This window comes from Salvelinus fontinalis, chromosome 21 (genome assembly GCF_029448725.1).
Source record: "Salvelinus fontinalis isolate EN_2023a chromosome 21, ASM2944872v1, whole genome shotgun sequence".
Classification (NCBI taxonomy): domain Eukaryota; kingdom Metazoa; phylum Chordata; class Actinopteri; order Salmoniformes; family Salmonidae; genus Salvelinus; species Salvelinus fontinalis.
The window spans coordinates 43,609,260-43,632,518 of record NC_074685.1 but is presented as its reverse complement, the minus strand read 5'-3'; the positions used below and the strand labels follow the sequence as shown (position 1 = coordinate 43,632,518).

Genomic DNA, 23,259 nt, shown 5'->3' with positions numbered 1-23,259 from the left:
TCGGCGAGTCGTCCCTAACGCATGCTCACTGTGACTTATAGATCAGGCTGCAGTAGGCTCAGGCTGCAGGCGGGGTAGCGGGGGAGGAAACTGCTGTTTGTCGAGTCAGGCTGCAGCCAGAGCCCTCTCTTGGTCTCGGCACGACACACCCCCTGGAGAGGGTTGTGTAACTGCACACCTGGGACAACAATGGCATATGATTGGCATCCTTCGCACTCCCTCGCCTCAGGACAAAGGAGCTAAACTAAACCATCTATTTTCAGGACAAAGGAGCTAGACTAGACCATCTATTCTCTGAAACCTAGCATTGGTCATTATCTAGCCACGGTAGAGAGCATGGGGATTAGAGTATCGGTATAGAACTGCGTTTCTCAACTGTGGTCTACTGTGCAGTGGCCTTTTTATCTGACTAACTAGATATGTGATGCTTTAGTACTATCATTTTAGTGATGCTTGATTAAACTTACCTGGAGTTTAATCAAGCATACCCAGTGGGTCTCGTTCAGAAACTGATATAGGAAAAGTGCTTCAGTAGAGCTGAACCAGATGAATTTTTAAAAAACGATGAAACCGTTGTCGACGTTGTCCGAGCCACAACACAACAACCTTGCGCTTTATTGTTCAATTGCTATCACATGGACTGTACGAGGCGCTACAGATGCTACTCGGACTGCGCCGTTTGCCCTGGAAGCGTTCCAATGGCAATTAGTCGGCTGGCGAGGGATTGGGGAGCGTCTGACATTGTCGTCAGAATTCAAACATGTTACTCCTGGCCTTTTCTCCCCCCTTCCTGGCTCCCCTAATCCCATGTGCTTAACATATTTGCTTTGATGTGTGCTACTCTGGAGCTCTCTGTCTGTTTTCAATCCTCATCGAGGATATGACCACGTCTTCTCTCAAGGTCATGAGAAGACACGGTGTGAGATGACGCATTAAGTACTGTGTGCATGTGACCTAGCAATGAAAAAAAAGTCAAAATGGTTAAGCCAGCGGTGGCTGTTGGTCAACCCACCTAGACAGCTACTGGGTGCATGCTTTACCACTCCTGGGTTAGGTCTTTGTGTTAATTTGTGCGCCACTTACTGTTAGCATGGATGTTAGCTAAATGCTAACTCTGTTTTGATCTTGTTGTATAACAGACCTCAGTGCTTGGTGATGACGGGCTACCCCAACTCCCGTCCGGCTCTGCTCCACCTGGTCCACGCTTTCACCAAGAATGTGGGCCTAATGATCTGCGGCCATGTTCGCACGGTGAGTAACCAGAGACGTCGCCCAACCGGAGGCCATTTTGGCTCCATCCCATAACCGTACCATGGCACAGTGTGGGCTCCATTTCATAGTTTTTCACTTGTCTCATAGGGTCCATTGAGCCATAGATGAACAATGTCATAATTACTTCTTGTTGACTGCAGGTGACTAAGTGCTGTATTAACTCCCATGAAGACCATTAGGACCGATTTACAGGAAACCGAACACAGTGGCTCCTGTGTTGTTCTGGACTCCTGTGTTGCTCTTATTAGTCCCTTGTTTACTTTTAAAATCCACATTTCCTGTTGAGTGAGTCATTGCTCCCATTTTAGTTGTTTTGTATTTACGACTTTTAGCTACTTTTTAAATCTAAATCCCTCACCTGGGGGCAATAAAATGACCTGTCCAATAAGACGGTGTGACGACTAGGCTGATGTAATCGTCCCTCCGCTGTGCCCACAATGTGAAAAGGCACTTTACTGAGACTCTACTGTCAATAGCAGCGAAAAGTCTCTGGCCTTAATCAATTTGTCTCCACCAGTGTGTGAGTGGAGCGTGCCAAATTTGACTGGAGCGAGATTCCCAGAGGCTGGAGCGTCGGCCTTATTGGCCACTCCAACTTCTCTCCAGTAGCGCCCACTTCACGAGCTCAGAGCATGCCTGGACCAGCATGCATTTGTAGTTTACTTGTGCTGCTATAGCTACTTAAGCTACTGTCATGGAGTTTGCTAAATATTTTCATGAAGAAACACAGGTGCAAAAATCAAGGTGTCTTACAAAGATGAGGAGGACCAAGAGCAAGAGAGGGAGTGTGGTGATGTGGTGTCCACAACTAAGGAATCATTGTAGAATGTGAAAAGACCCGTATCCTGAAAGCATGATGGTGTACTAGGTGCACATGCTAACAGAGAGGAACAAGGTGGGTAGCTAGCTAAGAGTGTCATTGTAGCAAAGTACTTATATAAAGAAAAAAATTGGCTCTCTTAAGTTGTTCATTTTTGTTATATTATCTATACAGTAGGCCATAATTGATATTGGTTCAATAGGGCCGGCATATTCCCAGTTTCAAGGAGCTTTACGTTTTGAACTTTTAGGCCTTACCTATAGAGAGAAAAAATCAATAAAACAACTGCATCTCTGCCCGGCCTGGCAAGAGTGCCACAAAGGGTGTTCAGCATTCCTAGTAGCTCTGCTGCCGGCCTGCTCTGCAAGCAGGGGAGGGGATATTCTCTGCTGCCGGCCTGCTCTGCAAGCAGGGGAGGGGATATTCTCTGCTGCCGGCCTGCTCTGTAAGCAGGGGAGAGGATATTCTCTGCTGCCGGCCTGCTCTGTAAGCAGGGGAGAGGATATTCTCTGCTGCCGGCCTGCTCTGTAAGCAGGGGAGAGGATATTCTCTGCTGCCGGCCTGCTCTCCAGGCACGAGCCTGAAGCCACAGACTCTGGCCAAACTGGTGTTTCTAAAAATATATTCAGACCAAGCCTAATAAGGCATTTTTAGATTAATTTGTATTTAATTCTAAGTAAGTCACAGCCTATATGCGCAATTTATAAACTAATGATTTAATACAACGAAATGTTGTTTAAATGCTGAGTGCTTTATGTCCCTATCAGCCTAGTGTCGCACTCGAAAATGCTTCACAATGTATTTCTTTGTAGGCTATTCATTTTCATTCCTTCTGTTCCCTGTCTGGCTCCTGACCTATTTACATTGTTTATATGCAGTTTAATATGACATTCACCTTTTCATGTTTATTAAAATACTTGTCATTCAAATCATATGGTTTGGTTTCAATACTTCAAAACCAAGTGGTAGGTCCAGGTAGTCACAAAAACAGATGGGTGTTGATTAAATGGTGATTTTAGAGGGGCATTTAAAAAAAAATTTGAGCGAGGAGCAGTTTTTAGCTTAGCGGTTGGAAAGAATGTGGCGTGCCTCTCCATGAGCAGAATATCCCTCCAAGTCCACTGGGTGTACTGCGGAATATAGTGCCCTCTCTTTGTCTTGCTTACTCTCTCTCACACACACCCTCACTCTCTCTATTGCAAAAAAAGAGCAAGTACAACGACACAAGCCAACAGTGAAAACATTCACTCATAATGGCGGTACCTTTTCTGGCTTAGGGCTGCTTCTTACGCTGAAGGCCCTCTTTTTAGATATAAGCAAGACTCCATGGATAGGCCTTTTTAAGAGTGGTTGTTTGAATTAGGGATTTTTTCAGGACAACTTGAGAACCTTTTATAACGATTAGTACCGTAAATATATCCAGCTGTGATTTGACTGCAAGGTGGAATTGGTTCTGTTTTGTTAAAGAGTGACTAAATACTACACTTAGCCTTTAGCGTGACTCTATTTTCTTTGTGTTGTGTTCACAGGGCTCCAGAAGGCCCAACTTCAAAGAGCTGTCCAATGACCAGACACGTTACCAGCGCTGGCTGATGAAGAACGAGACCAAGGCATTCTACACACCCGTGTTCGCTGAGGACATTCGGGAGGGCACCCAGTATCTGCTACAGGTGAGAACAGACAAACGTTACAATTATTGGCAGTGTACCAAGCCATAGAAGTTAAGTGGGCAGTAATTTTAAGTACATAAATTGTGATAGAACTAAAATAACTTATTTGAATTAAAGGTATTTTTATCATCAATGTGACACGAGGTCCAACCGGAACAGAGGCGTGGGTGGTTAACGGCCTTGCTCAAGGGCAGAATGACAGATTTTTCACCTTGTCGGTTTGGGGATTCAAACGGGCAACCTTTGTTACTGGCCCAGTGCTCTAACCACTAGGCCACCTGCTACCCTACTCTAGTTGCCCTTGAAACACAAGCCTTTGACCTTGTACAAAGTTGTCGTTATTTATCCTAAAGTTCAAGTACATTCAGTCAAAGTGCATGAAAATATATTGAAACCCACGGTAGTGAGCATTGGCGTGAACTCCATTTCAACTCCATGGAATTGTCATTTGACACTGAAAACTAGAATTAATGATGGATTGAGATTGAATTGACCCTGATGCCGATGGTGCTCTTTGATATGATTGCCTGCCAACCAGCCTTTTTTCTAATGCTTGAAAGCGATTGCGTGAGCTGGTTTTTGGTAGATGCAGCACCGTGTGAAATGTATGTTTTATTGAACCTTTATTTCACTAGGCAAGTCAGTTAAGAACAAATTCTTAGTTACAATGACGGCCTACCCCCCCCCAACCCGGACGACGCTGGGTGAATTGTGCGCCGCCCAATGGTACTCCCGATCACGGCCGGTTGTGACACCGCCTGGGAACGAACCAGGCTCTGTAGTGACGCCTTTAACACTGCAATGCAGTGCCTTTGACAGCTGTGTCACTTGAGGGGGAGGGGGGGTTAAACTCCTGACCGTGATTTATTTAGTTGTTTCTTTAGGATGTTTTGACCTGTGTTTTCTCAAGGCGGCTGGCCTAGGTCGTCTGAGGCCCAACACTCTGGTGATTGGCTTCAAGAACGACTGGAAGGACGGAGACATGATGAACGTTGAGACCTACATCCAGATGATCCAGTGAGTCAGCAGGGGCCTCGCAAGCCACCTTGTCAAAAGGCTGTCCACAAAGATGCCGGATTAGAAAAGTCATTTTATATACACACACACACACACACACACACACACACACACACACACACAGAGCTTGGACTTCTGAAAACCTTTATCAACTTAATCAGAGTCACGTAGGTATTAACCAATGGATTTAGGTTGAATCAGTTCCTGGTGTAAAGTGTGGGAATTTTTGTATTAGATTGGAATGTTAGAGATGGTTCAGCCACAGTATATTAAAAGCTACGCTAATACTTATAGGAATGTGCTCTTTAGTTTTCAATTTATGCTAGCTTCACCTATAGACATCAAAGTATTATTAATTGGGTGAAGTCTGGCTGGCAGTTTTCACATCATCATGAAGTTCCCACATCTACCAGTAAGGCATTTCGCTTTGGCCTGAGTCCTTAGCTTGTTTGTTTGCGTTAGCCTGGTTAGTGTGTTTTGTCCAAGTGGAAAAGTACAGGTTTTAATGTAGTGTGTTATACACGTAAACACAGAGCCGGGCCCAGTTCTGTGTCAAGCGGCTTCCTGTGAAATGCCAACAGCACGTGTTTCTTTCTGTTTGTCTTTCAGTGATGCTTTTGACTATCAGTACGGTGCCGTGGTCCTCAGACTGAAGGAGGGTCTAGACGTGTCCCACATCTCAGAACAAGGTGTACTCACACACACAGTAACACTTCTGTACCAAACGACATGATACTCTTACCCACCCACCCACACACACACGCTAAACACTCTCTTGCCAAACGACTAATCTCATCACCTTGTCTCATATTGGTTTCCTCATAAAGCGTTATTTTATTATTGAGAAAATGAATTTAGCACCAGTGCTTTGCTGCGTCATGTCAATATGTTCTGCGACTACACAGGGAATCGAGAGCAACCAATAATGAGGTGTGATTCTTTAACTCAATGTGGCTCTCGCCAGTTGGAGAGAGCGATTTAATTAAACAAGTAACTCAAAGAGATGTTTTATTAGATTTGCTTTCCAAACACAGTCCAACTGCAGATTGTAGAAGATCATGTGGGTCCCACGCAGTCACTTCCTGTTAACCTTCTTATTCATCTTCACCTGAAGGGTGACCTTTTTCTTTCCCCTGGATTTGAAACCCATTTTCTTCTACATATTGTGAAGATGATGTCTTGGTTGAAGAGTAGGCATGTTACTCGACCACCATTCCTTCACCAATAAACCTTAGTCAATACATGTAGATAATTGCATTAAAGGAAAAAGTTAGGCCCAAGTCCTTGCTTGTTTGTGGGAAGCGGCTGTATCATATTACCGAGCAGTTCCTAACTGTGTACTTTTCAGTTGAATTAATCTTCCTCAGTCCAGTCACTTGACTTGGTTTGTTACGCAGCCAAAAGTCCACCCAAATTCACCTTAATTGGTCCAAATGGCTCGCTGGCCATTTTCAAACACACTGTTTCCCTTTCACCCATCAAATAACCCCATCATCAAGATAATTACCTACATTTTAACAGTTACTGGCCACTTCTGTGTTTAGTGGACACAAAATGGAGTCTTGCTCAAGTTGTTTTCCACTCAGCCCGGGCTACTTTGCAGGTCATTTATTTTCAATGTTAACAGGATGTTCTGTTCGCGTTATGCTAATAGTTTAGCATCGCAGGTAATTTGTTCACCATGTTTGCAGGATGTTCTGGTAACGTCAGTTTTAGTTGGCTAATAGTTTAGCTTTGTTTTGCAGATGACCTGCTGTCGTCGCAGGAGAAAACGTCGGGGATGAAGGATGTGGTGGTGTCCATCGACATGAAGGACTCTGACGGAGACTCATCCAAGCCCTCGTCCAAAGCCACCAGCGTCCAGAACAGCCCAGCCATCCAGAAAGGTCAGGAGTTGTAATGGGAATTTCCAGGTGAACCAAAAGGAGCGCAGTTGTTGATAATGTCAATCAAAAATCGATCCGGTTTATTACAAGTTGCAACAGGGAGACGCCTCCAGATCAGAAGCAGAGAAAATGTCTAACGAGTCTTCTCTGATATTAATCACACAGCACCGACAGAAGTCACAACATCAGCTGCTACAGAATCACACAGTGTCACAGATACATTGTCAGTGTGTCCTCGGCTCAACGTTGGCAGACATTTGATACTGGCAGTTAAGCAGGTCAAAGGTAGTGAGCCTCAGCAGATAATTATAGGCTCAAATACAGGAAAGTAATTCATCATATTTCCCATTACAAGCGTCATTCTAAAGTATCCCACATAAACAGGAACACGCGTCCAGTGCCTTTTTACTTAGATTCTACACCAGTGGTTTTGAGCACATACCTGCTTCAGCTAATGGAGGTCCTGAGAGTTGGACAGGAAGAAAACAATAGCTCTTCAGGAGCAGTAAGGTTGGTTCACCCCTCTTCCTCAACCTAATTGTCCATAACTTCACGTCAGCATGTATGGAAACTTTGGCGTTTGATGACATTCGATGGTCTGATACTGTGCCAAAGTGAACTAGGTTTCTTGTGAAATCACAATGTGAACGTGCTTGAGAAAGGTCAGGATGTAAACTGCTTTCAGAATTCTTATCGCCACACTCCCTATCCCCTCTAGATCTCTCAAAGGCCTCCCTTATATCTCGCCAGCCAGTCACTAGGATCCACTGAGTGGGCGGCCCTGTAAGTCGCCCTACTCAGAGAGGAAGTGGCCTCTGACCCCGTAACCCCCAGCCTTCCCACTGGGCCCAGTTTGTTAGTCCACAGCCCACAGATGGTTTCACTACAGTGTGTGTGTGTCTGTCCTTGTTTGTTTACACACACGTACGTGTACGCACACACATGCACACAAACATCTCATGCACTTAGACGCATATGCACACACACAAACCCAAATACACACACACACACATTGCTTCACTAAAATGTGTGTGTTTTCCTCCTTCAACTATGACCAAACAAACAGGGAAACTGTTCCCACAGTGCAGCATGGACAGGCTGGGAACTTCAGTTGAATTCTATTTCCTCCCATAGGGAAGATCAGGTCCCTGATCCTGTGCAGTGACAGAGGAAGTGACATTTCTCACGATTCACTCAATTCCCTCCCACAGTCAATAATGAAGAGCATCTGAAGCTGTGTGTTTGTGTGGGTTTTGTAATGTTACCCTGACGTGTGTGTGTGTGAATACTTCAGTGTGCACTTGTTTGATGGAGAGAGAGGGTGTTTGTGTCCATGCCGGTTGACTACTTAAACTAAGGTACATGTTTGTACTACATGGTGACCTTTTAGTGCCAAGTGACGAAAACAGCTAGTTGAAGATTAATGTCACATCTATAATCGGCTTAGCAGTAAGCAATTCTAATGCCGGAAGCTTAATTATTTTTCTCAGATTACTTGCGTACATTACTTTCACACTTTTGACACTACCAGAGAACCTCCCCCAAATTCTTCAGAATTAAGTGATTTAGACCTAGTTATTTAGTATGTTATTTAAACTGTTAAGTGATTTAGACCTAGTTATTTAGTATGTTATTTAAACTGTTAAGTTGTTGTAAAGCAGTGTTTCTGATTTTGCCCTCTAGAAAATGATTTTGCCCTCTAAAGACTAAAGAGTCCTGGCTAGAAACACTGGTTACACTAATCTGTCTTCACACTATTCCAGTAGCTTTTAAAGGAGTCAAACATCTAAACCACTGTCTTAAAACTCTCAAAAGTGCTCGTCCACTACTAAGCCAGTAGTGGAGATTTCTGACTCCAGATTTCTAACCATTGCCGGGGTTCCTTCCCTGAGAGACCCCAACAGTTGGTGTTACCACTGATGCCCATTCCATTTTGTTTGGCGCAGGGATTAACTGACGTAGTGCCCCCCCCCCCCCCCCCCCAACACACCCACTCCCCACCCCAGAAAAATCCCCTCATTGTAGTGGGGTAGATGGGTTTCCCATCATGGCGACAGCAACAAAAACATTAACCCTTCCGTTCTCTATTTCTCTCTCTGTATTTTTTTTTTTCATTTTCTCTCTCCCTCCATCTTTTTTGTTTTTACATGATCCAGGTGACGATGATGAACGCAAAGCCGCAACGAAGCCGCTGTTGAGAAAAGGCAGGCAGTCCACCTTATTGAGTTTCTTTACCTTTCCTTTTCTCTCTTTCTATTGCTTTCACATGTCCTCTTACACCTACTCACTGCACGCACCCACTCACGCACACGTACCCGCTCACACGCACCCACACGTACCCACGAATACGTACACGCATACGTACACACGCACTCACACGTACCCAGTCACACGCACACACGTACCCACGCGCACACGTACCCACGCGCACACGTACCCACGCGCACACGTACCCACGCGCACACGTACCCACGCGCACACGTACCCACGCGCACACGTACCCACGCGCACACGCACTCGCTCGCACGCACACGTACCAACGCACACGTACCAACGCACACGTACCAACGCACACCTACTCGCTCGCACGCACACGTACCAACGCACACCTACTCACTCGCGCTCACCGCATGCACTCGTACGCACACCTACTCACTCGCGCTCACCGCATGCACTCGTACGCACACCTACTCACTCGCGCTCACCGCATGCACTCGTACGCACACCTACTCACTCGCGCTCACCGCATGCACTCGTACGCACACCTACTCACTCGCGCTCACCGCATGCACTCGTACGCACACCTACTCACTCGCGCTCACCGCATGCACTCGTACGCACACCTACTCACTCGCGCTCACCGCATGCACTCGTACGCACACCTACTCACTCGCGCTCACCGCATGCACTCGTACGCACACCTACTCACTCGCGCTCACCGCATGCACTCGTACGCACACCTACTCACTCGCGCTCACCGCATGCACTCGTACGCACACCTACTCACTCGCGCTCACCGCATGCACTCGTACGCACACCTACTCACTCGCGCTCACCGCATGCACTCGTACGCACACCTACTCACTCGCGCTCACCGCATGCACTCGTACGCACACCTACTCACTCGCGCTCACCGCATGCACTCGTACGCACACCTACTCACTCGCGCTCACCGCATGCACTCGTACGCACACACACGTACCCACGTGCACGCACACGTACCTGCATCACCCGTACCCACACTCTGATTCAGAGGGGTTGGGTTAAATGTGGAAGACACATTTCAGTTGAATGCATTGTTGTACAACTGACTGTATCCCCCTTTCCCTTCCCTCACACATTATCTTCCTGTCATGTTGCCTTATTGTAATTCTCTTTCTCTTACTCTCACTCGCAGTCATGTGCTTTCGAACCGTGGAACCTGGTTGAGTTTGGTTTTCTTTTCTGTTTCTATTGCTCTCACACTCATGCGCAAACTCTGTCACCCTTTGTTACCGTCTTCCTCTGTCATCTAGGGTTAGTCTTTCCTGCCTGGCTAGCTGTCTGGCTCTGGGTTAGGGCTAGCGTCCTAGCTCTAGGTTAGGGCTAGCGTCCTAGCTCTGGGTTAGGGCTAGCGTCCTGGCTCTGGGTTAGGGCTAGCGTCCTGGCTCTGGGTTAGGGCTAGCTGTCTGGCTCTGGGTTAGGGCTAGCGTCCTGGCTCTGGGTTAGGGCTAGCTGTCTGGCTCTGGGTTAGGGCTAGCTGTCTGGCTCTGGGTTAGGGCTAGCGTCCTAGCTCTAGGTTAGGGCTAGCGTCCTAGCTCTAGGTTAGGGCTAGCGTCCTAGCTCTAGGTTAGGGCTAGCGTCCTAGCTCTGGGTTAGGGCTAGCGTCCTGGCTCTGGGTTAGGGCTAGCGTCCTGGCTCTGGGTTAGGGCTAGCGTCCTGGCTCTGGGTTAGGGCTAGCTGTCTGGCTCTGGGTTAGGGCTAGCGTCCTGGCTCTGGGTTAGGGCTAGCTGTCTGGCTCTGGGTTAGGGCTAGCTGTCTGGCTCTGGGTTAGGGCTAGCTGTCTGGCTCTGGGTTAGGGCTAGCTGTCTGGCTCTGGATTAGGGCTAGCTGTCTTGGCTCTGGGTTAGGGCTAGCGTTCTGGCTCTGGGTTAGGGCTAGCTGTCTGGCTCTGGGTTAGGGCTAGCTGTCTGGCTCTGGGTTAGGGCTAGCTGTCAATGGCTTTGGGTTAGGGCTAGCGTCCTGGCTCTGGGTTAGGGCTAGCGTCCTAGCTCTGGGTTAGGGCTAGCTGTCTTGGCTCTGGGTTAGGGCTAGCGTCCTGGCTCTGGGTTAGGGCTAGCGTCCTGGCTCTGGGTTAGGGCTAGCGTCCTGGCTCTGGGTTAGGGCTAGCGTCCTGGCTCTGGGTTAGGGCTAGCGTCTTGGCTCTGGGTTAGGGCTAGCGTCTTGGCTCTGGGTTAGGGCTAGCGTCTTGGCTCTGGGTTAGGGCTAGCGTCCTGGCTCTGGGTTAGGGCTAGCGTCCTAGCTCTGGGTTAGGGCTAGCGTCCTAGCTCTGGGTTAGGGCTAGCGTCCTAGCTCTGGGAATAACCTGTATGTTTATTTTCTCCTGTCTTTGCACTCACTCCGGCTTCCTGTAGCTCTAGCGCAGTCCCTGAAGCGCCGTCGTGTGTGTCTGCTCTGACGTTGTATTTTCTCTAAATCCTTTCTTTGCTGGGCTTCCTGCCGGTCTTTAGTGCCTGTTTCTTCTCTTTCTGCGGAGATGACACTGTCTTCAGTACTTTGTCACTGTCTCTCTCCCTTCCTTTCTGGCAGGCATGTCTGTTGCTGTTGGGGTTTGTCTGCTTTTCTCTCCTCTCCCCCTTTTTCTACCTCATTCTACCCCTCTATTCTCTCTCTACCCCTCTCTATATTCTCTCTACCCCTCTATATTCTCTCTACCCCTCTCTATATTCTCTCTTTTCTCTGTTCTACCCCTCTCTATATTCTCTCTACCCCTCTATATTCTCTATTTTCTCTGTTCTACCCCTCTCTATATTCTCTCTATTTTCTCTGTTCTACCCCTCTCTATATTCTCTCTACCCCTCTCTATATTCTCTATTTTCTCTGTTCTACCCCTCTCTATATTCTCTCTACCCCTCTCTATATTCTCTGTATTTTCTCTGTTCTACCCCTCTCTATATTCTCTGTATTTTCTCTGTTCTACCCCTCTCTATATTCTCTCTACCCCTCTCTATATTCTCTATTTTCTCTGTTCTACCCCTCTCTATATTCTCTCTACCCCTCTCTATATTCTCTCTACCCCTCTCTATATTCTCTCTACCCCTCTCTCTGTTTTACCCCTCTCTGTACTGTCTCTCTCGCTACCCCTCTCTGTATTCTCTCTACCTCTCTACCCCCCCCCCCCCCCCCCCCCTCTTCTCTCTGTGTGTATTTGTCATGTGCTTTTCAGGTACAGCTGTTTTATAACTACTGTCTACTTATCCAAGTCCCAGACAGACAGAGAGCAGAGAAAGGAATGTTACAATAGACACTCACTGACTGCACACCGTTTACATTCCACTGAGCCCACTTCAGAGAAGGTTTCCATTGTACTGTGACTGTTAGATAAAATACACATAAGATCCCACTTCCTTTGATTTCTATCACACATATCCTGATCCAAAGTCTTGCTAATGACCTTAGGAGTTGGCAAGATCACACAAACAACATATCTGGGACCAGGGCAAAAAATATATATAAACTAGGAGACAGTGCTGATCTAGGATCAGGTCCCTCTTGTCTGTATAATCTGGTTCATTATGATCTAAAAGACAAAACTGATCCTAGAGACTTTATGATTGCGGTCCCATTCTGAGTCACACACAGAGAGGAATTCCTACCGAAGTCATCTCCCTAAGTGAGCATACAGCTTCCTGTCCTGTCTTGATCTTAGTGTCTGACATGGCAATTTTTGGGCCCCACAGAGAAAAGCCCCCAGACGTTGAACGTGGCCGACCAGAGGCTACTGGACGCCAGTCAGCTGTTCAAAAGGAAACAAGGCAAAGGCACTGTGGACGTGTGGTGGCTCTTTGACGACGGCGGTGAGTTAAGTCTGGTCCTCCAGAGCACAAGGGGGTGCTATATGATTACTTACTGCCTAGTGTTTCTGTTACAGAGCAGCTTTGATACCCCAGTTTTAAGTTGACAAACACTCCCTGCCCTCCCCTTTAAAAGATAATGATTTGTATAGAAGTATGGTGGAAACCGTCTAACCAAATGTTTCTCAATCCTGGTCCCCAGGACCAGGTCCCCAGGACCAGGGTTGAGAAACACTGGTCTAGCCCATGTTCACACTAACCCAATGCTTTTGAATGTGTTGGGAAGAATGCGCACTTCAGGAGAAAGAGTAGATAGTTGGGACGCAGGAAAACACTTAAGGCTATAGATGGGTTAGCTGACAACGTCACAAACTGTGCACCCGTAAATGGGGCAAAAGTCAGTGTGTTATGATTCTGAATGGCCAGATAGCTAGCAACAATGACAAGAAACTGCCATGTGGGGAAACGTAGGTGGCTCGTTTCATCTTGTTCTTTAAACCATGTCTTGTTTTGAGGTGTTTTGACTGATTTCATGTCAATGCTATTATGGCAAAGATTTGCTAGCTAACCAACAACTGTAACAATCTATTTTAGAGACAACAAATGCTCTCTGTACAAATGTATATGTTTCAATAAACATTGGAGACTAAATATAGTTGACATGTTGTCAACAATCTGTGGCTGAGAAATGGGGACAGAAATGGGCATTGCAGCTTTGAGGACACTAGAAAGCCCTCAGACTCTAGAGATATCCCAACTCTGCACATCAGCAAGAACAAACCACAGCATGGCCCCACAAACAGATGGTGAGTGACTGTCTTTCTCGTGACTCTGCCAGGCCTCACCCTGCTCATCCCCTATCTGCTCACCAACAAGAAGAAGTGGAATGACTGCAAGATCCGCGTCTTCATCGGAGGCAAGATTAACAGGATCGACCACGACCGCAGAGCGTGAGTGGATAGTCCTAGTTGCTGTAGAGCTATTCTACATATGCCAATGTGTTGAAAGTACCTGAAATAACTTCATGGCTAGATTGCTGACATAGGCTAATGCGGAAATACAATGACAACAAAACACACAAAGAACCTTTAGGTTAAATTCTGGGGAAAACTAGTTTAAAAAAGGTTAAAAAAACAACAATTAAAACACACTTAATGCTACATGCATAATGGGAGAAATTTAATTATTCATTTTTCTTTTCTCTTATGGCCTAGATTTAAGTCTGTCTGGCGAACTCACTCAAACTGCTGAATAATATCAGTGTGTTAATGGTGCCAGGGATTGCCTTCTAAAAACACTGACTGGCATGGGCACAGCCCGATGGGATTAAACCCACGTTGTTGCATCACCACATTAAACCTGCATGTCTTTTTATATAAACGCTTTATCGTCGTCTGTGGCATTCGCTTCACATAAGCAGGTTAGGGTCTCTGTCTCTTTTTCTCCTTGTCTGTGTTCTGCGTATTACAAACCCACATGGCAGTAGTATTATTGTCCAAAATGTCCTGTCCCTCACTGTTATTGTCCCCCCACAGCTGCCTCCCTTTTGTTGGCAAAAATTACCACCTTCCTGGCAACCCAAGCCTTTTATCTTAGCGTGTGCCACAACTCATTTATTTTGTGTGTTTATTACTTGAAAACCAGGACCAGACATTTGAGAAAACCAGGACCAGACATTTGATTAAACCAGGACCAGACATTTCCTTGCTGATTTGAACAGAGTTTCACTACTGGCTAGCCATCTTTCTTGAACTTCATTTGTTCAATACTTGGACCTCTTTTATTGCAATAATATCCCATCCAAACTCTCTGCATGTCATTGAGGATTCCGGTATCCTTTGATATGAAAATAAAAAAAAGTTGCAGTTCTCACGCAGACATTCCATGTTTGTAGTCGCCGTGTGCCGACGCTGAAGATGTTTTGAGGAGACGTTATCCCAATCTTTTGAAGAAAAAAGCCTAGGGAAATGACTGTCATAAAGAGAGAGCCTCTCAACAGCCACAACGGCTTTTCCCCTACAAAATATAAACTACAGCTTGCACCTGTTTGATGTGATACTTCAAAATGGCTTCTTCGTGCCCTCAGTGGCTTGTGTTTGCAGTCTCTCTAAAGCTTCTGGATGTAAGTGGCTTTTCAGTATTTGATCAGGCATTTGTTCCTCCTCAGGATGGCCACACTTCTCAGCAAGTTCAGGATAGACTTCTCTGACATCAATGTACTGGGAGACATCAACACCAAGCCCAAAAAAGAGAAGTATGTTGTTTTTCTCTCATGATTGATTCTCCCTTTTGACAGATCTCAGATTGTCGTGTGGGTTGGCGACCGTTTCTTTTTTAAATTTGTCCTTAATTGAATTGTCATTGCAAAATGTATGTAAAAAGAAAGTGAAGTAACTAAGCAGACTGTGTTCTTTGAGCTGGGAGTCAACAAGTCTACAAGCACTTAAATACTTACAGGAAACCTTATATTGACATTCACAAATATGAATAATAGGATAATTCCCTTTTGGACACTCAAGTGGCGTATTGCAAATGTAGACTGCAAGCCGCAATGTTTTCTACGAGTTGGAAACAGATTGTTGTGCATAGTAACATACAGTAGCGTTAATTTGAATTGTAACATATATTTTGAATGAAACTTATTACTGCGGTGTGTGTCAAATGTACCAGTCAAATGTTTTAGAACACCTACTCATTCAAGGGTTTTTCTTTATTTTTTATTATTTTCTACATTGTAGAATAATAGTGAAAACATCAAAACTATGAAATAACACATGGAATCATGCAGTAACCAAAAAAGTATTAAACATATCAAAATATATTTTATATTCTTCAAAGTGGCCAGCCTTTGCCTTGATGACAGCTTTGGAATGCGTTTAAATGAACAGGTGTGTCTTGTTAAAAGTTCATTTGTGGAATTTCTTTCCTTCTTAATGCGTTTGAGCCAAAGGGTGATATACAGAAGAAAGCCCTATTTGGTAAAAGACCACGTCCATATTATGGCAAGAACAGCTCAAATAAGCAAAGAGAAACGACAGTCCATTATTACTTTAAGATATGAAGGTCAGTGAATCCAGAAAATGTGCAGTCACAAAAACCATCAAGCGCTATGATGAAACTGGCTCTCATGAGGACCGCCACAGGAAAAGAAGACCCAGAGTTACTACTGCTGCAGAGGATAAGTTCATTAGAGTTACCAGCCTCAGAAATGACAGGCAAAATTAATGCTTCACAGAGTTCAAGTAACAGACACATCTCAACATCTGTTCAGAGGAGACTGTGTGAATCAGGCCTTCATTGTTGAGTTACTGGCAAAAAAAAACACTACTAAAGGACACCAATAAGAAGACTTGCTTGAACCGGTGGAAATCTGTCCTTTCGGTCTGAGTCCAAATTTGAGATTTTGGGTTCCAACCGCTGTGTCTTTGTGAGATGCAGAGTAAGTGAACGTATGATATTCGCATGTGTAGTTCCAACTATGAAGCATGGAGGAGGAGGTGTGGTGGTGCTTTGCTGGTGACACTGTGATTTATTCGGAATTCAAGGCACACATAACCAGCATGGCTACCACAGCATTCTGCAGCGATACGCCATCCCATCTGGTTTGCGCTTAGTGGGACTATCGTGTATTTTTCAACAGGACAATGACCCAACACACCTCCATGCTGTGTAAGGGCTATTTGACCAAGAAGGAAAGTGATGGAGCTGCATCAGATGACCTGGCCTCCACAATCACCTGACCTCAACCCAATTTGAGATGGTTTGGGATGATTTGGACTGCAGAGTGAAGGAAAAGCAGCCAACAAGTGCTCAGCATATGTGGGAACTCCTCCAAGACGGTTGGAAAAGCATTCCAGGTGAAGCTGGTTGAGAGAATGACAAGTGTGGGCAAAGCTTTCATCAAGGCAAAGGGCGGCTACTTTGAAGAATCTCAAATATAAAATATATTTTGATTTAACACTTTTTTGATTCCATGTGTTATTTCATAGTTTTGATGTCTTCAATATTATTCTACAATGGAGAAAATAGTAAAAATAAAGAAAAATCCTTGAATGAATAGGTGTGTCTAAACTTTTGACTTTGTGTGTTGTGCAATGGTTTAACAACCTTTGATCCCCTGTGGTGTTTAAGTGTGACTGCCTTTGAGGAGATGATCGAGCCGTACCGGCTGAAGGAGGACGACATGGAGCAGGATACAGCAGAGGCACTGAAGGCCAGCGAGCCCTGGAGGATCACAGACAACGAGCTGGAACTCTACAGGGCCAAGGTGAGTCTAACCACTAGCCATCACCATATCACTTATTCCTATCCAGTCCTTTCAGATCTGTGAACATGGACTGGTAGGGGCTAACTGTAGGATGCTAGGAGATGAAATGGAACCAAGCCGATGATGTATTGTGCCCAATGTATTTTACGAGCTATATGGGGAGGAATGTGCTCCGATATCAGCCTATCTTACAGCCAAGTGTGGCTTCAGTCTTAGATGGTAATCTCGTAACCCAATGCTTGTGTATGCAACTTAACCTGTATTTTTGTTTTGATTCTTCTCAGACTAATCGTCAGATCAGACTGAACGAACTGCTGAAGGAGCACTCGAGCACAGCCAACCTCATTGTCATGTAAGCGGATTTATTAATGTGTGTTGCAACCTGCCTGTGTGCGGGCATTATGGCTTTGACCTCTGGCAACCACCGGCAGTGTGAAGATGTGGAGGAGGCCTCGTGTCTGTCAATAATGGGCGCTAAGTGAATCAGCTGGCTGTCCTGTAAACTGAGACGCCAGCAGCCCTCCCATAAACATTTTCCTCTGTCACCCACCCCCAGGTCTCACCTTCTCTCATCTGGCCTCCCCTTACCTCAATTTTTCCCACTTCTCTGCCACTTAACTTCCACCTTTGCTCACACTCCTTTCTTTCTCAATCCACTCTTCATCCTCTTCTCTCTCTGCTATATTTACCCTCTCCATTTTCCTCTCATCCTCATTTCATTCTCCCACTGCTTCCTCACTAATCCTTCCCTCTCCTATGGACACACAGACGATAGTCCACACACACAGAGATACACAGACGATACATTTACATTTAAATCATTTAGCAGACGCTCTTATCCAGAGCGACTTACAAGTACATACATTCATACTTTTTTGTACTGGCCCCCCGTGGGAATCGAACCCACAACCCTGGCGTTGCAAGCGCCATGCTCTACCAACTGAGCTACACGGGACTAGCGATAGATAGTATGCACACACAGATGATAGTCCATACAGACGATAGTACACACAGATACACAGACGATAGATAGTACACGCACACACAGATGATAGTCCATACACAGACGATAGTCCGCGCACACAGACGATAGTCCACGCACACGCGCACAAAGACGATTGTCCACGTGCACACACACACAACACACACACAGACGATAGTCTACGCGCACACAGACAATAGTCGACGCACAGACAGACGATAGTCCACACACTCTTTCAGTAGGGCTGTGGGTTAATTGTCTTTGCATTCTCCACAACTGGCTAGGCTTTGCTTCAGTCCCTGCTATCCTATTCACAACACCACTGCTCTTCTCCCCTCCACCACTGATACTGATACCACTATAATGAAGGAGCCCATTGTCCTCAGTGTCACTGGACCTCCATTTTGTGTCTCATTAATGGATGTTTGGAATAGGATGTGTCATTGCTGTCTGTTAGTCATAATGCACTTTATTGAAGTAGGCGTGTGGGATTGAGTTTGTGCTGATACACGGATGGGGCACGAGGTTGAGGTCTGAAATGGATAGTGCGATCTGAAGGGAAACCCAGACTAATGCAATAAAATCAAGTGGGACTGGATGGTGCAGCTGGTCACATGATTGACAGTCAGCCTATGTGAAGATGTCTCTATGTAACTGCCCAGGAAGTGGGACCGTATCGGTGAGGTAACAGTAGTGTGATGGTCAATCAGACCTAGGGTGAATCTGAACTACTCTTTCGTGGACATACACCCAATCCCAACCCCCCCCCCCCCCCTGGGTATTTTTCTCAATAGGTTATACTTTCTCTTGTGCATTTTGCCAAGGACACTGTATGACTTCTTAATATCTCTCTTCCAGGAGCATGCCCCTGGCCAGAAAGGGAGCAGTATCCAGTGCTCTCTACATGTCCTGGTTGGAGACTCTGTCCAAGGACCTGCCTCCCCTCCTCCTGGTACGAGGCAACCACCAGAGCGTCCTCACCTTCTACTCTTAAAATCACACACACACACGCTGCCTCTGGGACCGCCCACACCTCCTATCCCAGTGCTAGCCCTAAGAGACACACACACACTCCAATGAAGGTAGAAACCGTAGCCATTTGATGATGATGATGATGATGATGATAATGATGATGATGAAGGATATGGTGTTGCTCTGGAGGTCCAGGCTCTTATGTGAAATGGGGGGCGGGGTCGGTCGGGGGGGAAATCCACACTACTCTTTTCAAATTGTACACAACACACAAAAGAAGTGAACAATTTGAATTTACTGAAAGTTGATTTCCTCTGGTTTGAAAGCATCTGTTCATGCGATTCACACAACGTTATTATCATTCTTGTTTTTATTCAGATTCTTCGTGATGTCACGTTTTTCATTTAGATCATTTTTGCTTTTCTCAAAGCAGCAATAATCACCCTCTAATTTTTCCTTTTCTTGTGTTGGGAGAGAACCATGCCGAATGCTTTGCTACTCCTTTTATAGCCTTATGGATGTGCCTTCCAGTTGAAATTAGAGGATATAATTATGAATCACTCTACCCAGATTGAATGGTATGAAGAATATAGATGGATAAGTTATTTTGTTATTGGGTTTTAAATGTGTTTTTTTAGGAATGTTTTTATGCGAGTGGATTGTAGGAGGTTAGCAAAGAGTCTCCACTTGATGGAACAAAAAGCATTCTGGTGTTTATTTCTCCTCCCTAAACGGTTTCCTATTGTTTTCTGACCTCTGATTTAATTTTACTCCACATTTGTCTTCCTTTAAGCTGTGGAAATTGAACAGTGTTCTTAGTGCAGCACCCTCTACTTACTTTATAGTAGACGCAATCAACTTCAACTCTGAAAGTTGATTTGGTTGGTGCCCAAGAATGGTCTCTTAACAAAGATATCTGCAGGTCTACACTTGGAAGGTCCAGGGGTCTTACTAACATGCTGTCAGAAATTACTAGAAGTGGGTTTAGCTTCAGATTAGCCTCAGCAGCTTTTGAGAGACAACTGGCATGACAACGCGAACAAGTGTTTCAACCAAAAGCAGCAAAACCCTCGGCTGAGTTCTTAGTCCACGTCGGATTTGAGTAGGTTCCCCTCATTGACGTCTGTCTTCATAGTGGAATCTATGGGCTGAATCCTAATTTGAGACGCTCCAATTTTACTCAAACTTTTTGTGGAATTTGTGTATTGATGTCTAAAGGAGACTTGAAAGTCTGAGTTGGTAATTCATATCTCAAGTTAGGACTCAGGCCCTCAGGTCCCCCACATTGGAGTGACTACAAAGGAACCGGTCTAGCCCTTACAACCGAATTAAGACTTTGCCTTAACTTTGCTGGGTGTCTTTCTTTGTTCAGAGTTTGAGTTAGTTCCGTGTTCAAAAGAGGGGAAATTGTAGGTAGAAGCTATGGATTAGCATGTTTCAAGAGGGAACTGATACATGTCTCTATGCAGATGAGCTGTAATCATTACTTGTTATAAAAGCCCATACATGGTTTATTTGAAAGGTTCCACTGTCCCTCAGTTCATTTTTGGACCATTTAGGCTGGTCCTTAAACCTATTGTCAGCCCACTTTGCCATTGTTCCGGGAGAGTAAAAATTGTAGTCATAAGGCCGACCATGTCATTGCCCCGCTCTTACCTAGTTCTCATCATTTTATGCAATTAAAAAAGTTTTTTTGGGGCAGGAGGCTTGGGTCAGTTGAATGTAAATCTGATTAACACTAAAGTGGGAGTTGATGAAGGGATGGTCTCTTTCTGTTGCTTTTCTTTTCAACAAGCTACAGGTTTTTTAGATTTCAGTCCCACATGGAAATCCACATGCAGTGTGCTTTGCATTTCAGGTTCATTGTACTATTACCACCCACACGACTGCATCTCCCCATTCTGTGTTCTTTATCTAGACCATGACTACGCCATGTGATTATGAATGAATATATATATATATATATATATATATATATATATATATATATATATATATATATATATATATATATATATATATATATATATATATATATATAACTAGTGTATCAAAAATATCTCTCAAATGTGCAAAGCATGTCATTATCTTTTCTTTTTTTTTTTATGGTTGGGGGATTGTAAATCTTTTTAGAAACCAGATGGTACAATCTTACTAACCAAGATCTGTTCTGTGTACTGGTGTGTAAAGCACTCAACCCTCAGTTACTGTTACAAAGCGACAATGTTACAAACGAAAACACGGGTTACTCTACATTTTATATTTAAATATATGAATAAGAAAAGATGTATCAATCCAACCGGGCGGGGCTCTTTGTCGTTGATGTCACGTAAAAATACAAAAAAAGTTGCTATCGATATGTCACAACCAAATAAGGTGCGTTCTTTTTTTTTATTGATGTGAGGAGTATAATACTGTAACATCCTAATCAATGTCATTATTTAGCAGGAACTTGACACTACTGTGCTCTATCCAAGAGACCAAAACATGTCGCCTGCAACTGGTATCCACGCCATGTTGAGACGTCTTCATCCTCTTTGTAACCAAAGCCCCCCCCCCTCCCATCTGTCTTGAGTTGTGAGCCATGACAATGGATGAAGAAAAGCATTAGTCAAAAATTCTCATGACTCAGAATCCTTAGTTCACACTGTAACTCGAAGAAAAACTAACGTGTAAATAAAAGTAGTAGTCTAACTAGGTAAATTAAGGGAGTAGAATATTAATGGCAAGTTAATATGGAGAAAGATATATATTTATTTTAGTTTAGAATTCTCCAAGTTTTTTTTCTTTTTGTTTTAAATTAATTTGCATGTTAATTTTTGCATTTTGATCAACAACAAAAAATCAGTTTCTCTTTTTCAGTCTGGACATTTCTATCTTTTATATGCCTTTGAACGAAAAGTTGTGTTGACAAAGCAGTTTAAAGATGTTTTCCCCTGCTCTTCCATCTGGGTAGATGTGATCTACCTAGCTGGTTGAAACAGTAATGTTTGATATACTGTACTGTTAACTGTCACATGTTTTTTTTCTAACATTTTAACATTTAAGGTTACCAATACTTTGTACATCTATTGCAATAAATAAATTAAATGAATCAATCATTATTAATGTACCTGGGTGTTTTTTTTTCTCATCTCTTGGAATTGTACGTTTGTTCAGGTTCTTTCTCCAAATATAACTAGCATCAAATTGATTTCCTAGTTGGTCTGACTGGGATTCAATCCATTATTGATTGGTTTTAAACAAGGTAGCACTTGCAGAAGAGCTTCATATCTCCTCCTGAAATAGAGGGAGTTGACCTGGGATTTAGAAACTAGACGTCCAAGGGTGAGACCTGTTCAGTTTGAAAACCTGTCTGATAAATAATCCAGTGCAGCCGGACTGAACATTTCTCTACCAAGTGTCTAACTCCCTCCTTTCAGGAGATGTTGCTGTGCAAGTCACATGCAATCGCTATTTGGAAATCCACTATCTAGAACTGATTGAATGCTGTCCTCAGTTCATTTGTCATTGCACAGAAGTACAGCTGATGAAAATCCACATCTCTACCACCATCTAGTGCTCAGTTAACAAGACACACGTTGAAGCCATCTTGTTGAATACTGTACATTTATAATCCCAAAACATTGTGGATTATTTAAGCAATAAGGCCAGAGGGGGTGTGGTATATGGCAAATATACCACGACTGCAACGCAGAGTGCCTGGATACAGCCTATAGTCGTGGTATATTGGCCACATACCACAAACCATAGAGGTGCCTTATTGCTATTATAAACTGGTTACCAATGTGATTAGTGCAGTAGAAAATGTTTTGTCATACCTGGGGTATATATCTGCGGCTAATCAGCATTCACCCAGTTTATGCTAAATGTATACTTAATAGATCAATTTACTTTGAAGACATACCAGCAGCACATTCCAAACTATTACTAAGTACAATACACACACCATTCAAGCAATCAATTACACACATGTTCTTAATCTTATTTGCTTTCATATAGGCTACTTGTGAACAACCATTTACAGGTGGGAATATTTGCCAGTTTATCAAGCACGATAGCTCCCCTTGTGCAGCCTGCCTGAACTGTGCTGTAGTGTAAACACATTGCCAAACAGTCTGACACCAGTTGTAACCCTCCCCACGCTTTGTCCTACTCTAATACAGATCATTACTGGTAGCTTTGGCTAGCCTGTCACGATGGTGCATAAGCTGGCCATTGAGCTCCCTGTGCCTTGGTAAGCCTCTCTCTGTCACTAGCTGCCTGTGTGCCTGTGTCCCTCTCATTAAACAGCTATTGTTTCTCTGACCAAGCCACAGA

General features: G+C 44.4%; 1 protein-coding gene across 2 annotated transcripts in view; it reads left to right on the top strand.

Annotated features, from left to right (window-relative positions):
- Positions 1–22,043, top strand: part of slc12a2 (solute carrier family 12 member 2) — a 74,859-nt gene extending 52,816 nt beyond the window's left edge. The window contains exons 16-27 of one of the 2 annotated variants that reach the window (XM_055875380.1): positions 1,140–1,251; positions 3,622–3,762; positions 4,673–4,779; positions 5,389–5,468; positions 6,525–6,665; positions 8,822–8,869; positions 12,605–12,721; positions 13,557–13,668; positions 14,886–14,972; positions 16,850–16,985; positions 17,270–17,337; positions 18,826–22,043. In XM_055875380.1, coding sequence (XP_055731355.1) covers positions 1,140–1,251; positions 3,622–3,762; positions 4,673–4,779; positions 5,389–5,468; positions 6,525–6,665; positions 8,822–8,869; positions 12,605–12,721; positions 13,557–13,668; positions 14,886–14,972; positions 16,850–16,985; positions 17,270–17,337; positions 18,826–18,961 — 1,285 coding nt within the window. In that variant the 3' untranslated portion in view covers positions 18,962–22,043. The remainder of the gene's footprint in view (positions 1–1,139; positions 1,252–3,621; positions 3,763–4,672; positions 4,780–5,388; positions 5,469–6,524; positions 6,666–8,821; positions 8,870–12,604; positions 12,722–13,556; positions 13,669–14,885; positions 14,973–16,849; positions 16,986–17,269; positions 17,338–18,825) is intronic. The other variant, XM_055875381.1, reaches the window with a different exon arrangement.
- Positions 22,044–23,259: the final 1,216 nt, after the last annotated feature.